Source organism: Mus pahari, chromosome 15 (assembly GCF_900095145.1).
Source record: "Mus pahari chromosome 15, PAHARI_EIJ_v1.1, whole genome shotgun sequence".
Taxonomy (NCBI): Eukaryota; Metazoa; Chordata; class Mammalia; order Rodentia; family Muridae; genus Mus; species Mus pahari.
This window is the reverse complement of record NC_034604.1, coordinates 32,890,056-32,905,721: the sequence shown is the minus strand read 5'-3', so window position 1 is coordinate 32,905,721 and position 15,666 is coordinate 32,890,056. Positions and strand designations below refer to the sequence as shown.

The 15,666-nt window shown below is 44.7% G+C and overlaps 1 protein-coding gene across 3 annotated transcripts in view; it reads left to right on the top strand.

Moving 5' to 3' along the window:
- The window catches only part of Diaph1 (diaphanous related formin 1), a 93,797-nt gene that overhangs the window by 75,726 nt on the left and 2,405 nt on the right, over positions 1–15,666 (top strand). For 2 of the 3 annotated variants that reach the window (XM_021214306.2, XM_021214304.1), the window contains 9 exons: positions 1,452–1,550; positions 4,797–4,891; positions 5,051–5,152; positions 5,372–5,611; positions 5,722–5,851; positions 6,705–6,829; positions 7,559–7,723; positions 7,829–7,964; positions 9,680–9,766. In XM_021214306.2, the coding sequence (XP_021069965.1) occupies positions 1,452–1,550; positions 4,797–4,891; positions 5,051–5,152; positions 5,372–5,611; positions 5,722–5,851; positions 6,705–6,829; positions 7,559–7,723; positions 7,829–7,964; positions 9,680–9,766 (1,179 nt within the window). Of the gene's footprint in view, positions 1–1,451; positions 1,551–4,796; positions 4,892–5,050; positions 5,153–5,371; positions 5,612–5,721; positions 5,852–6,704; positions 6,830–7,558; positions 7,724–7,828; positions 7,965–9,679; positions 9,767–13,766; positions 13,829–15,666 lie in introns of all 3 variants that reach the window. The other variant, XM_021214305.2, reaches the window with a different exon arrangement.

The window sequence follows — 15,666 nt, the reverse complement described above, 5'->3', positions numbered from 1 at the left end:
TTAGAGTTAGTTAGAGTTAGTTAGAGTTAGTTAGTGAAATCTTGTCTCAAAAACGATCAAAAAGGGGGTTGTATTCAAAGACATTCTCCCTCTCTTGAGCTCAGATATCCCATTCCTCTACTCAGAAGCAATTGATTTTGTTAGTTTCTTGGCTTTCAGAGCTATTTTTATATGGCTAAAAGCTGATACCACTTTACATTATTCATTTATATCTACCCACTACAACCTCTGCTACAATATAGATAATAGCTAGGTCTACCCAGTGTGGTTCCTTTTTCCTTTTCTGTGCTCTCTGTTCAGGTTCCTTCAAAGCTGGTCATTTTTTAGTAAATTTTGCTATAATTAGCTGTTGAAGAAATAAATAGTAATGAAATAGTTTGCCTATATCCTTGAAGTTCAGAATCAAGATGAGATTTTAAAAGGAGATGAGAAAAGTCTCCATGCTTAAAGGAACATAGACTTAAAAATCAGCATGACATGCAGATGTTAAGAAACATTGAGAAAATATTAAATAAGGTACAGATTACAAACAGTGAAAATGGTTTTTATCAAAGCAGAGAGTACGTACACTTCCTGGGGAACACTTACTGGGGAGGGGTGAATGTAATCGTGAGGAGGACCATGGCAGAAAAGGAGCCTATTGCACCTCTTTTCGTTCATATTCATCAGTGACAAAGAGATTATAGGAGTTGGAGAAATTAAAAACATTTTTATAGTAAGAGCCATGTTCAAGGTGAACTTTGAAAGATAGTGAAGCTTTTTAGTGGGCACAAAGGGTGACTGTAGGAGGCTCTTAGCATAGGGGTTAGAAAGCTACATCAATCACAGAGTGTTTTTGAGTGAAGTGTTATTGGAACACAGCCATGCCTTTTATTGATATACTGGCATACAACTATATTCATGCTACAGTAGTGGAACTGAAAAATTGAGATACGGTAGGTAGCTGGAGAGATGAGTCAGCAGTTAAGAGCACTGCCTATTCTTCAAGGTGACCTGGGATGGAGTCCCAGTTCCCATGTGGCAGCTCACAACTGTCTGTAACTTCAGCTCCAGAGGATCTGACACAATTTTCTAGCCTTCAGGCCGTGCACACAGGCAGACATGTAGGCAAAATGCTGGTAAAGTAAAAATAAATAATTTTTTAAAATTAAGACAGACCATATTAGCTTACAATACTTAAAATATTTACTTTGGTTCTTCACAGAGAGTTAGTTGCTCCCTGTAGGTAGATTCTGTTTAAGGAGGAAAAGCATTACTGACCATTGAAGAAATAAAAAGGAGATATTCCTTTTGGAACATTTAGTTATTGAAGAGTGGCTAATGAGATTATCTTTGAAGGAGTACAGTTAAAACCGAGAGGATGGGATGGCCATTCTGCCAGGACAGTTGTGATTCAGTAATGTGCGAAGGTGGCTTATCCCTAACCATGGTTTTCTAATTTCCCTCACTAGCCAAGAAGGATCAAGAAGGTGGAGAAGAAAAGAAATCTGTTCAAAAGAAGAAAGTAAAAGAGCTGAAAGTGCTGGATTCAAAGACAGCTCAGAATCTCTGTGAGTAATTCTCATGACCCCAGTGGCTAACACTGTGAAACTGTTCCTATAGGAACTTGTGTCCCTGAGTCTAAGGTCCCTTGTGTGAAACTCCTCTTGTTAAGTTCCTGCTCTGTGCCTGGCAGTGCATGGTGAGGCTGTAGTATCTGGTTGACTCCTTCAGTAGCACAGCAGGGTAGCAAGCACCCGCTTGATGTTGAGGAAGCAGGGGAAGAGTTTGGGGTGTGTCTAGTTTAGCGCTAAGATGAGGCAGTCTCAGATTTTATTTATTTATTTATTTTTGGGGTTTTTTTTGAGACAGGGTTTCTCTGTATAGCTCTGGCTGTCCTGGAACTCACTTTGTAGACCAGGCTGGCCTCTGCCTCCCGAGTGCTGGGATTAAAGGCGTGCACCACCACGCCCTGCTTGCAGTCTCAGATTTTAACCTTGGAGTTCCCTGATTTGTTTTATTTTACTGAGGGATGGGAGGTGTTGAGATGTGACTTTGCTATGGAGCTTGGCTGCCCTTGAACTGGCCGTCCTCATGCTGGGGTTGGGCACCATCATGCCTGGCAGCCGTCTTTCAAAGTTTTCCTTCTCCTGTGTCAGCAGGAAGTCTAGCACAGGGTTCCAGCCTCAGCCTCGGGGCATACCCTTCTGCTTTCTAGTAAGGAGTGAGCTGCTGGTGTGGCTTCAGTTAAAACTACAGTTATTTCAAGTGAGGTGCATCTTGTCCTTGTCAGATCAGCAATCCCACAGAGTTAAGCATTTGGTGCCATATTTCTTCTGTTCTGGCTTGCCACCTGACTGAGAACTCTGATTAGTGGAAAATTCTCAGGTTGGAGAGACTTTATATACTTACAGTAGCAGCTCATCTATTAGAGTGCTTCTCCACAAAGATGACATAGTTTCTGTCTGTTTTGTGGTCAGGATCAATGGTTTCTTTCTTCTTGTTCATTTCAACTATGGCTGCACCTCCTTCATACCGAGAAATACAGATATTAATTATTTGGTCAAATATTTGAGAGTCTGGCATGTGACAAGCTCTATTAGATATGTACTCGTCATGTTATTTAAATGAAAGAGTACATACATAAGCTCCTTCATAATCTTACAGTTACCATCTTCATTTTTTTCACATGAGAAAACTAAAGTTCAAATGTTATGACTTGGCCAAAGTCACTCAAGCAAGTATACATACCTGTAGGTACAGCCAGAGTGATACAGCAAGACAGGTTCACTCTGTGTAAAATGAAAGGAAAAAAGCCAAGGAGTTGAGGGGTTGGATGTCATTTAGCAGCAGAGCAGTAGCCTAGCACATCCAACCCCTCAACTCCTTGGCTTTTTTCCTTTCATTTTACACAGAGTGAACCTAGATTTATTAAGGAAAAGTGGAAACTTTTCAGGAGTAGAAGCAGTCATGAGGGAGAAAAAATGACCCCGATTCCTTTCAGTTCCCCAGAACTGGATGAGGAGAGCATAGAATTGGATTGGGTAGGGTAGGGTAGGGTAGGAGGCAGACTAGGTGCCTGTTTCATCCTGAGACTACAAAGCCAACTCAGACAGCTCCTGTTCTCCTGACTTAGGTGCCTGGAGAGAACAGAAAGGAAAACAAAACAATAGCTGAAGGTAGCTGCAGCCATAAGGCTGCTCTAGAATACCTCGGCCAGCACTGGCAGTAATAAACTTCTACACACGTATGCCACATGGGGAGTGTTGAGGGCAACACCAGGAGTATTCTCAAGAAGATGCTGTTAAAACAGGTTTGAAGACCTGTCTAGAAGGAGCTAAGGGAATGGAAGGACTGCCTCTCTTCAGGAGGGGTGAGCCCATTTACATCGATTACTCCATCCAGTCTGGAAACTGCAGATCGCTACAGCTCTGCAAGTTACTGTGGAGATTTTAGTCAGGAAAGTGACCATTTCAGCCTTGTGTCATCTTTGGAAGGCTGCTTTAGTGCATGATTTTCAGGCTTAGTTTCTTGAGTAGGAGAAGAATCGGTAGGAAGATGAGCCGTCTTAATGTTTTAAACTGATGAGAGATGATCAGGACCTAGGCTAATATGATAAGGACGAAAAGCAAAGCACAGGATAGACAGACAGAATCCTGGGACTTGGTGGTTGAGGAGATGAAGGACAGTGACACTTGAATGCTGATTGCTCTGTAAGGTAGAAACCAACATGCTGAGCAAGGCACTCTCACCCAGGACAGAGTGGCCAGTAGATTTGAGTCGCAGGTGGCAGGATAGAACCTTTTATAGCACGCACTCACTGACTGCTACCTTTTCCTGTGCTACCTTTGTGAGCACAGTATAGATGATCGTTCTAATAGTGAAAAATAGGTATCTGTGTTTTCAGAGTGCTGGAAAGGAAAGGATACATTGGGTCAAAGAAGGTTCTTAAGATAGACTTGACTGCGTATGCTGAAGAAGAAGGATATTGGGATCACCTTAAGAGCTGGTCATGGTAATGCACACTCAGGAAGCAGATCTCTGGGTTTGTGGCCAGCCTGGACAAAGCAAGTTCCAAGGCAGCCAGGGCTGCACAGAGTCAGATAGCGAAGCCAGAGTGGGTGGTGAAGAGATGACTAAAAGAGAGCTGTTTTTATAGAAGCTTGGATTTTATGTGTTTTTGTTTTACCTGCACGTATATGTGGTTAGAGCAGAGGCTGGATCTACAGGGAACTGGTGTTAAAGATGCTTATGGGCAGTTGTGAGCTATCACATGGATGCTGGGAACTAACCCAGGCCTTCTACAAGAGTAGCTAGTACTTTTAACCACTGAGCCATCTCTCCAGCCCTAACAGAGGACTCTTGATAATATTGAAGAGTCAGATTGGAACGTGAGGGAATTGTTTCTTAGACATGGAACTTGGCCATTTTAAGAATGAGCAGGTCTGGTTGGGGATTGCTTCACAAACACAAAGCCCTGGGTTTTGTCCTCAGCTCTAGTGGGGGTGGGGTGGGGGTATTGGAGAGCAGGGGTGAAAAGAATGAGCAGCTCAAAGGAAATGGCAGCTTTGTGGGAGGGGATCTGCTCCAGGTGAGTGATTCTGATACTCCTGTTAGCACAGTCATGGTGTTTGTTGAATGTACTGAGCTCATTCGTGCTGTGTGACATGGTGTAGTTTGTGTATGGAAATGGCTGACAGTAGTTACAGCTCTGAACTCAGGCTTGGATTTCAACTAGCTGGGCAGAATGGGCTGTCAGGATGGTCTCGGGGAAGGAAGATGAGAAGAACCTATCTTTGTATCTCATTCTGTGGCAGCAATCTTTCTGGGTTCATTCCGCATGCCCTATCAAGAGATTAAGAACGTTATTCTGGAGGTGAATGAGGCTGTTCTCACAGAGTCTATGATCCAGGTAAGTTACCAAGGGGCTTCTGCAGATCTTAGAAGACTGAGGAGTCCCCCCACTTCAAAAGCTGCCCCACCCCCATACTTCCTGGGCAGAGTGTGGGATTAGAGTCATAGTCATGATGCTCAGGCTTCACCCCAACATACAACATTTACTCTCTTCCAGAACCTCATTAAACAAATGCCAGAACCAGAGCAGTTAAAAATGCTCTCTGAACTGAAGGAGGAGTATGATGATCTGGCTGAGTCAGAGCAGTTTGGCGTGGTGGTGAGTAAGGCCTAGAGCAGTCACTCCCTTGTTCCTTCCCTCTGGAGACCTGTCTGGTTGCTTGCTCCTTGCATCTTAACCTGTTTTGAATCTTTTAGTCAATCAGTTCCCACCCCCTCCCTCTGTAGCTCTGATCTCCCAGAGGAGGATTGGCCTGTTACCTTTTTTGATGTCTCTCTCCATTAGCTCCATAATAGAATTTCTTTTCTTTATCACTAGATGGGCACAGTGCCCCGTCTTCGGCCTCGCCTCAACGCCATCCTCTTCAAGCTACAGTTCAGTGAGCAAGTTGAGAACATCAAGCCAGAGATTGTGTCTGTCACCGCCGCATGTGAAGAGCTGCGTAAGAGTGAGAACTTCTCCAGCCTCCTGGAGCTCACACTGCTAGTCGGAAACTATATGAATGCGGGCTCCAGGAATGCTGGTGCTTTTGGCTTCAATATCAGCTTCCTTTGTAAGGTGAACCATGGGGCTAGCCAGGAGGACAGAGGGAAGGCCACTTGAGCCCAGTATTGGCCTAAGGTGGTTTGAGGCAAGTCCAGACTAATGGTTGCCCCTTTCCCCACAAGCTTCGAGACACCAAGTCTGCAGATCAGAAGATGACTCTGTTGCATTTCTTGGCTGAGTTATGTGAGAATGACCACCCCGATGTCCTCAAGTTTCCTGATGAGCTTGCCCATGTAGAGAAAGCCAGCAGAGGTAAGGCAGTGTAGGGCAAAGCTAGAAGGTGGTTCTGGGCCAGCAAGATGGCTGAGGTGGATAAAGATGCCTGCTTCCAACCCTTCAGTCCCTGGGGCCAACATAGTGGAAGGAGAGAACCAACTCACAAGTTGTACACACACCCACACCCACACACAAGTACAAATAAATATAATTTGAATTTTTTTTCCTAAAAAAGATGGTCCTGAGCCTAAGAGTCTCTACATGGGGAAAAAATAAGACCTGCATTCGAGACAGGGTCTCTCTGTGTAACCCTGACTGTCCTGGAGCTCACTCTGTAGACCAGGCTGGCTTCCAACACTCAGATCTACCTGCCTCTGCCTTTGTCTCTGCCTCCCGGGAGCTGGGATCAGAGATGTACACCACCAGTGCCTAGCATGGGGTCTGCTTCTTGGTCTTGGTCTTTTCCTCCCTGGTCCTGGTCTAAGTCCACAGCTTTTGTCAACAGTGGCCTCACTACCTGAAACTACACAAACACAAGGTTAAAGTAGGACAGAGCTCTACCCAGGCTCTGTGTTCTTACCTATGTCTCCCTCCGAAACCCTGTTAACCTGAAATAAATGAGACCAAGATATCAGGGATCCCATGGGTTCTTTTTAAATTAAATGAAGTCTGCTTCTATTAATATTGTACAATGGGTGAAGATTGGAAGTTCAGTTAGCAAGTACTCATGCTTTTACTGCGAAGACCAGAACCAGCGTGTGAGTCAGGAGTGTTCATGGGCTCATGGAGCAAAGCTAGAGATGAAAGGGAGGAACCTAAGCAGGGTGGCTGACGGGGAGGCTCAAAGAATCTCTGAGCTGCTCAGTGAGCTCTTCTGTCTGGCTCCCAGTTTCTGCTGAGAACTTGCAGAAGAGCTTAGATCAGATGAAGAAGCAGATTGCCGATGTGGAGCGCGATGTTCAGAATTTCCCAGCTGCCACAGACGAGAAGGACAAGTTTGTTGAGAAGATGACCATATCCTTTCTTGGAGGACTTGGGTCTTCCGGGGAATGAGAGGGATCACAGCAGCATTCAGTTTTTAACCTCTAATTTTTTTTTCTTTCTCTAAATACATAGTTTTTAAACTTATTACAGAAGTAAACCTTGCAGATAAAATTCAGTCTCCAAGTGTCTCTTCTGTCCTGTTCCTGTTATACACACAGCTACCTACTTTACAAGCCCGAGTCCCTACTCTGTTCCCCATTGCTGTCTCGGAGACACCCTTCCACAGAGATAACCACCTCCATTTTCTGATTTACACCTCTTTGTTTATTTTACACCAAAACTGCACTGCATAACATTTTCTCATGATGTCTCAGCCTTGTTTCTATAGTAATCTATGTAACTTCTATTGTATGGGTAAACCATAGCTTATGGTTTGCCACTATCTTCTTACCAATACTTAGGGTGCTTCTGTTCTGGGTCATGAACAGGACTACATGGTGTACCCTGTGTAGCTCATTCCACATCTTGAATGGTTCCCTGACCTGGGCCTGTTTCTTTAGTTTTTACTGACCTGAGTCTGTTTCTTTTTGGTTTTTGTTGTTTCTTTGTTTGTTTTGTTGGTTGGGTTTTCAAGACAGGATTTCTCTGTGTAGCCCTGTCTGTCCTGGAGCTCTCTCTGCTGGGATTTAAGGTGTGTGCCATCATCACCCCCAGCCTGGGCCTGCTTCTTGGTCTTGGTCCTTTACTCCCCAGCTGCACAGCTTTGTGAAGGATGCACAGGAACAGTATAACAAGCTACGGATGATGCACTCCAACATGGAGACCCTCTATAAGGAGCTAGGTGACTACTTCGTCTTTGACCCTAAGAAGTTGTCTGTAGAAGAATTCTTTATGGATCTGCACAACTTTAGGAATATGTTTTTGGTGAGCAAGGGTGAACTGCTGGTTTTTTGTGGAGTTCCTAATGATCCCTGGTAGGTTTACATGTTTTCACATGTCCTCCATCTGGTCCCCCCCCCCTTTCTCCAGCAAGCAGTCAAGGAAAACCAGAAGCGCCGGGAAACAGAAGAAAAGATGCGGAGAGCAAAACTAGCCAAGGAGAAGGCGGAAAAAGAGCGACTGGAGAAGCAGCAGAAGCGAGAGCAACTCATCGACATGAATGCAGGTGAGCTGTGGGAAAGGCACTGGAGGGAAGGCTCGCTCTCTCTGTTCCAGTTCTCAGGGCTAGACGGAGCTCGTGGCAAATGGCTTTTGGCAGCCTTCTGCTTCCAAACTCCGGGTGCTGGATTTTAACGTGTTTTCCTTTCCTCTCCTTTGCTGGTTCCTGGATTATGTCTTATCACCCTTGTGATTGACATAATACCACACTTAACACTTCACTCTGCCTGTCAAAAACAAAAAAAATGTTTCCCTGACTCCTCCCATCTTATAGTAGCTCTCCCTTCCCCTTATTTCACCAATACGCCATTCCTATTACCTCATAAAATGTTGTATGCACGCTTGAGATCATAAATGGGTTGAACTTGTAGAAGGGGGTGAAAAGCTGGCCACTCTTTCTCCAGCAGAAACATGTCTTTGTTCGAGCATATGGTCTCAATTACTGGCCCTCTGTTTCCTGTCTCTGCTTCTTTCCTGCTGAGGAGGAGTCCCTGCCCCCCACTACTCCTTTGGGCAGCGGAAATACAGTAAACGCAGCGTATGTTGCTCATGGCCCTGAGCAGATCTGTAAGGCCCATAAGCCTCTGAAAGTGAGGATTCTTGGATCTGTCAAGTCTTTAAAAAGTTTGCTGAGCAGAAGGAGTAAGGAAGACTAACATGGTTTGCTCCCTGAGACCTTAAGAGTAGTTTCTTGCCTTTATCTTAGTTGTATTTAAGCCATCAACTTTGTTTCCATAAAACTGTTAAAATTTATACCAAGTGCTCATCATTTCCTCCCTGTCTCCCTGGGCCTCCAGGGCCTTACTCTTTCTATATTGTGTAAGATGTAATGGGAGCAAGGTGGAGTCCAAATGACATTTGGGATAAGGGCTATAACCCAGCCAGCAGGTGGCGTAGTGGACCTTACCCTATTCTAAGTCAAGCAAATGAAATTGAATGTAGGTCAGCTGCACTGGTGATGTTCAGACAGCAGATGGCGCTGGCAGTAATGAACCCTAGTCTTCAGCTAGTAGCCAACCAGCTCCTTGGGATTTCAGTTTCAGATTTCACTATCCTGAGCTGTTGCCATGGAAACTGAGCCTGGCTAGAACTGGGATTCTGCATTAACTCTTTGCATTCCAGCCTGGCTGCTTTCAGCTGTCACATGCAGAGCTATCTTTAGGAAGATGCAACCACTGGAAGCAGTAGTAACATGAAATTCAGTCTTGACCATTGGGCTCTCTTCCTTTAACCCTCCTGCAGACTGGAGTGAAACACTGAGATTGATAACAGTTATATAATAGTTGTGTCCTCCACCCCCAAACGCACAATTTTTCCTACTTAGCCCAGGCTAGCTTCAAACTTCACATCTTCCTGCTTCTACCTCCCAAGTACTAGGATTACAGACATGGTCGCTTTGCCTGGCATAGCTGCCTTTTGGTTTATATCATGGTCTTTGCTTACTCAGATCTTGGAGTTGGTGTTAGGAGTCTGTGTGCTGGTCCTGGTTAGTGCAGGTAGGATGACATTGTAACAAACACCTCAGGTTTTGCACTAATAGCAGGGAGCCTTCAGGCAGTTTTTAAACTGACACAAGTAAAGTAAACATGGGTCTGAGGCGTGAAAGGTTGACCATTTCTTGTCTCTCACGAGCTCTCAGGCAGTGTGCATTTCTTGTGCACTTTGACATGTGCTATGCTGGTCTGGCTGAAAAATTGACTCCTCTGTCTTTGTTCATCACAGAGGGGGATGAGACAGGTGTGATGGACAGTCTTCTAGAAGCTCTGCAGTCAGGGGCAGCATTCCGACGGAAGAGAGGGCCCCGGCAGGGTAAGTAAACAAATGGACCCCAATTCGTTTGTACTCAATTGTACTAATTGTTGAGGGGGGCGGGGGTTGCTGGGCTGAAGAATAAAGTGACGCTCCAAGTTTAGGAACTTCCCTTTTCTGTGCACTGCATTGTCTAGGCCTCTCTCTCACATGAGAAAGTCCTCACTAGGACCCTTTGGAGGCCTAGACGGCATGGCTTCTTTGTATCAGAGAGTAACAGCTGCAGCAGCAGCAGCAGCAGCAGCAGCAGCAGCAGCAGCAGCAGCAGCAGCAGCATTATGACAGGTACAGCCTGGCAGAGGCTCTGCAGACATTAGACAGGAGCTCCACTTGGAAACTGCTGCTGAGAGAAGCTGGGCTGGATACAGTGGTGTCTCTGGAACCCTAGCCAAAGGTGCAGAGTATACAAGTCTGTGTACACTCAGTTTCCTGGCCCAAAGGTTTGCTGTGATTCTCCTGGAATATCTGGCTGCCTCTTTGTATTTATACTCCAAATCCTCAGGAAGATTTCCTTCCAAGAGCTCCCCTGGATATGCCCTAAGCCCTTTCTTAAACAAAAAACCCCTGGTTGCAACTCATCCATTACATGGCAATTTCTGAGTGCAGGATGTCAAAAGGGAGGAGAAGAGGAGAAGTGGGTATCAGTTTTACAGATAGACCTTTGTATGGCGAGCACAGCTAACGGGACTCCTTTGGTTCTTAGTCTTTGTAAAGGTTCTCACAGCACTGTTTCCTACCTAGCAAAAGTACCATGCATCTCACTGTGCTGTCTTCCCTGACCCTGACTAAGCCTGGTCTGCTGCAGACACTGGAGGGGAATCCCCTCTTAAGCCTCTTCCTGGGGGACTGGACTGGAGACCCAGATGTTTCCTGTGCAAGCTGCTGGGGGAGCCCCTGTCTCTGCTGCTTTCCTAGGGAAAAACCAGGCTTGGTGACAGAGAAAAAAGGATTTTATCAGAGCTGCCTTTTCATAGAGATTATGAGTTAGTCAGAGTGCTGTCTCCCAGTTAGACAGTGGTAGGGGACTTTTAGGAAATACTGAAATTAAAAGATGTTGAAAACAAGGATTGCATAGTTTAAGTCAGCCTCAGTGTATATTCTCATTTTTCTGTTCTGGTTTGCTAGGCTCAACAAACCAGACTCTCATTAAGACTTTTCCAGTTACTCTGGAGAGCTTTTTACACTTGGGTTTCACCTCATCTAAAGTGATGTAACCTCAGATATAACAGGAGGCTAGCTAGGCATCAGAGTAGCATGCCAAGGACTTAGCTTCTTTTCTTAGAAGAGAAAGGCTGCAATTTTGAAGGCCCCAATTTTCAAAGTACAGAGGCTCCAGGGGTCGAAAGTGCCCTCCAGGGATGCTGGACCCAGCTGTCCCACTCTTTGTCTGGCTCTGTCTGTTTTCATGATGAGTGGTTCTCACCACTCCTAATTCTGCGACACTTAGTTCCTCATGTTGTGCTGACTCCCAACCATAAAATTACTTTTGTTACTACTTCATGACTGTAATTTTGTGACTGTTATGAATTGTAATGTAAATATCTGATACGCAGGATGTCTGGTATGTGACCTCCAAATGGGTCAAGACCCATAGGTTGAGAACTGCTGCTCATGACCAAGTGCTGAGAGCCAGAAAAGCAGAGCACTGGCAGGCTTATCTGCCTCACATTCTTTCCCTTCCCAGAGGCAGCTGTCTCCATTCAGAGACACTAGCTTTTCCCCTAGGGTCTCCAGGAATGTTAAAGTCTTCCAGTCTCTGGAGACATGAAGGAGTGACCCGATACAAAGATCCATTGAGGAGTTGGAAGAGGAGCCTTACTGTTAGGGCTGTTCATTAAAAGTAACATGTAAATTGCTACAGTCTGCAGGGTGTGGAAGAACAATGGCCTGAGTGTCAAGGAGAAGAATCCATGTGACTGTATTAGAGCTCCCATTTCCAGCTGTGATTGAGTCAGCTTGTGGTTTTTATGATTCAGCTTTATCTCCAAGCCTGCACTGCATGTAGGCCACTTACATACTAGAATGAAAATCGAGAAAGGCATCTCTCTCTCTGGAGTCTTCCCTCAGCTGTCTCTCAGCTTCCTTATAAGCTCCTTATTGCTAATTGAGGTCTGTGTTAGAGCCTTGATAAACCTAAAAGCCCTAATATTGATTAGTATCCACTCTGCTCATGGGTAGGAGGAGTTAAGACCCTACACCTAAGCAGTGATAAAGCCAGAACTGTGTCCTGTTTTTATGAATCCAAATCCAGGACTCTTTCCATTAAGCCTGCATTATTAGATGGGGAAATGCCCCTTTATCCAGGCCAGAAAACTCCGGCCTAGGACATTACAGCCAGTGTTCTGGAGGTGGTGAACTGTACCAGGGAGGTCTGATGAACCCCCTTGTCTGAAAAGAGGATTCATTTATCACTACTCTCCCCAATTCTGTAAAAATAGGACAAGAGGTATAATTAGGGTAGTTTGAGACATGGATGAGTTATTTAGGATGATAATGGCTGTCCCATCTGTCCCAGTTTCCTCTTCCCTGAGGAAGCTTATTAACAAGAACACTTCCTCTTTAGTGCTTGTTCATAGCTTGTGTCTCAGGACTTTTTTTTCTTGAACCATTAACTTTTCTAACTGAGCTGAGCTCTTAGTGTTACTACTCAGCAGGGTTTACTTACATGATTCTCTTGCTCACCTATCTTCTCAGATTTCTGCTTTGATCATTTCTCACACCCAAATATGAGGGTCCATTCTCCTAGTTAATAATTGTTCCAGATCCTACACAGTCAAACACTGACCATGTTCTCTGGCTACTGTAAGTACTCAGTAGCCTTATAGAGGGAGGAAGTCAGTTTCTTGATAAGGAAAGATGACTGTGGAGATAGATCAGAAACTGGGATGCTGGGCTTCCCTCGGTTCTTTTTATCAGTTTAGAACAAAGGCTTTCTCATTTTTTATTTTGTTTCCATTCCTAGTGTACCTACTTTCAAGGATTAAAGGGGCAATTGTGCTGTTTTCTCTGTCTGCCATATCCCCCTGGGTCTTAGGACACGTAATAAATCAGAAGTCTCGTAAGTAGAGACATCCTGAAACACTGCTGTGTCAGGTACATCAGGGAGTGTTAGAGGGAGCAGCAGCTTAGGACTTGCTGCCCTGGAACTCTTAACTTGTTAAGGCAGCTGTTGAGTTTTGAGTCAGCAGTTGCTTCAGTTCATTCACTCGAGTTACACAGATATGCACATGTGCACATGTATAAGACTGCCGCTGTTTTTCTGGACACGACAGTGGGATCCTGGAAATTTTAGTGCTTTAGAGAAAAGTAGAGAGAGGCCCCTTGGTCTTGCAAACTTTATATGCCCCAGTACAGGGGAATGCCAAGGCCATGAAGTGGGAGTGGTGGGTAAGGGAGCAGGGGCAGGGGGAGGGTATAGGGAACATTTGGGATAGCATTTGAAAAGTAAATAAAGGGCTGGTGAGATGGCTCAGCGGATAAGAGCACCCGACTGCTCTTCCGAAGGTCCTGAGTTCAAATCCCAGCAACCACATGGTGGCTCACAACCATCTGTAAAGAGACCTGACGCCTTCTTCTGGAGTACCTGAAGACAGCTACAGAGTACTTAAAAAAAAAAAAAAGAAGAAAAAAAAAAAGGTGAAAAGTAAATAAAGAAAATATCTAATAAGAAAAATAAAAAGAAAAAAATAAAAAAAGAGAGAAGAGTAGAAAGGAAGCACATATGAGGAGAGATGGGAAAGGAAAGCAGGAAACGCCCACACATCTCTTCTTACATCAGCTCTTGTGGCAATGCTTTGTTTCCACAGTTCAACATCTAACTTGGTGAAGCCAAGGGTGTAGGTACCTTATACACACACACACACACACGCACACACACGCACACACACGCACACACACGCACACATGCATGCACGCGCACACACCTCTACCTATGATCTGCTCCTAGATACACCCATATACTGTCAGCAGGATTTTTTTCTGTTCTTTCTCTTCTTGGTAGATAACCCTTTGTGCCCTTGGGAAGAGGAGGAGGAGGAGAAGGAGGAGGAGACCTCTAAATTGGTATCTGTGGTTGGAGTGTGTGCTCCCTGGGGGCAGCCTCTGCTTGTGTGGAAACAGGAGCTCTGGGTCATGGCTCTGTGCTGAGACTGCTCACCCTGGAGAAGGCTTGGACTCTCTCACCTGGTTTGGCTTCCGCCTACCTAAAGCTTTTTGCTAGCCCAAAGCAATCCACTCTAGACTTCCTGCTCATGGCGGAGTCATTAGGGAGTACTGGGCTTGGTTCTTTGAGGCTTAGTCACTGCTTTCTTCACTCCAGCCCTTTCTAGGTCCCAGGAAGATTCTTTGTGGGGTTTTTTGGTTTTTGGTTTGGTTTGGTTTTGTTTTGTTTTGTTTTGTTTTGTTTTGTTTTGTTTTTTGGTCGTTTTTGTTTTTTGAGATGGTTTCACTTTGTAGCTCTTGCTGTTCTGGAAGTCTCCACTTAGACAAGGCTGGCCTGAAACTCAAAGAGCCTGCTTCAGACTCCCAAATGCTGAGACTAACAGTGTGGGCTGCTACCTCCAGCTTTTGCTCAGTTTGGGATTGTGCAAAATTGTTCGACTGTCACCGTTGTTTTATTTCAGAATATTTTTTTCATCTCCAAAAAAAAGACTCCATATCCATTAGCCGTTACTTTTTAACGTACACATAAAAGTTGTGCACATCCTTATGGAGTATCCAAGGGTATTTCAGTGCATGTACAAACTGAGATGTTCAAATAAAGGCAACCTTTTCCTTCTCTGGTAAGTAGCAGGGACTTGATTCTTCCCTCCATCAGTCCCTGGCATTAAACTTTTTATTTTTTGTTCCAGGTAGTGACATAAACTTGTTTTTATTTAAAATGTGTGTGTGTGTGTGTGTGTGTGTGTGTGTGTGTGTGTGTGTGTGTGTGTGTGTTCATGCACATACACGTGTCCATGGCTTGCCACTGTGCTTGGAGTCCAGTACTTAACTCTCCCTGAGCCATCTCACCAGCCCCTGACATGAGCTTTAGTTTGAAATTTAAAAACTTTCTGAGAACAAGGGATATTTGTTCCCTGTGCCTGTATTTGATTATTTAGAAATTTTGAGACAGGATCTCATAGCTGCGCTAGCTTCTAAGTATGCTGGCCTTAAACTAAGAATTCTCTTGCCTCAGCCTCCCAAGTGCTGGGATTACAAGTGTGACCACCATGCTATTTTTTCTTGTTACTCCATCTTCTATCTCTGTGAACTTCCTCAAGCTGGGCATTCATAGGAATTGATTTATAACATATATGGCATTTTATGTCTGATTTTGAAAACTCAAGGTTGCTAGGTATATAAGCAGTCTGTGCATGCTGCTAAAGAGACAGTTGGTCATCACGAGGTGGGCATGGTCCCGAGGAGCTAGCTGTCTTCCTGATGATGCTGGGGTCTGAAATGCATATTCATAAAGGAGCAGGAGAGACTTTGGCTGAGATTTCTTTCTAGGAGTTCCCTCTTGGTTATCCTTGGCTTTTTCTAATGTACTTTTTTTTCTATCTTTTCACTACTTGGCGTGTGCATGCACACATACATGTTGTACACATACCACCACTTAGTGTGTGCATGCATACATATGTTGTACACATACATGGTACACACTGAAGAGGTGAGAAAGGCAAGCATGTGGACCTTGGTTGTTGGAGAAACGCATGGGAGTGTGTTGTGTATGTGATGACACTTAGTGGCTACACTCCTCTTTGCAAGAATCCCTCCAAGCCAACTAAAGCTGCCTATTGCTAGAGCAGGCCTTCCTGCAGCAGCCTTAGAGTTTTACCTACTAGCTTTCTGTGGAGTGCCTACAAAATACTGTTTGGTAAGCTTTAGCATACTTCATTCCAGCAAACCTAAAGGAGAAA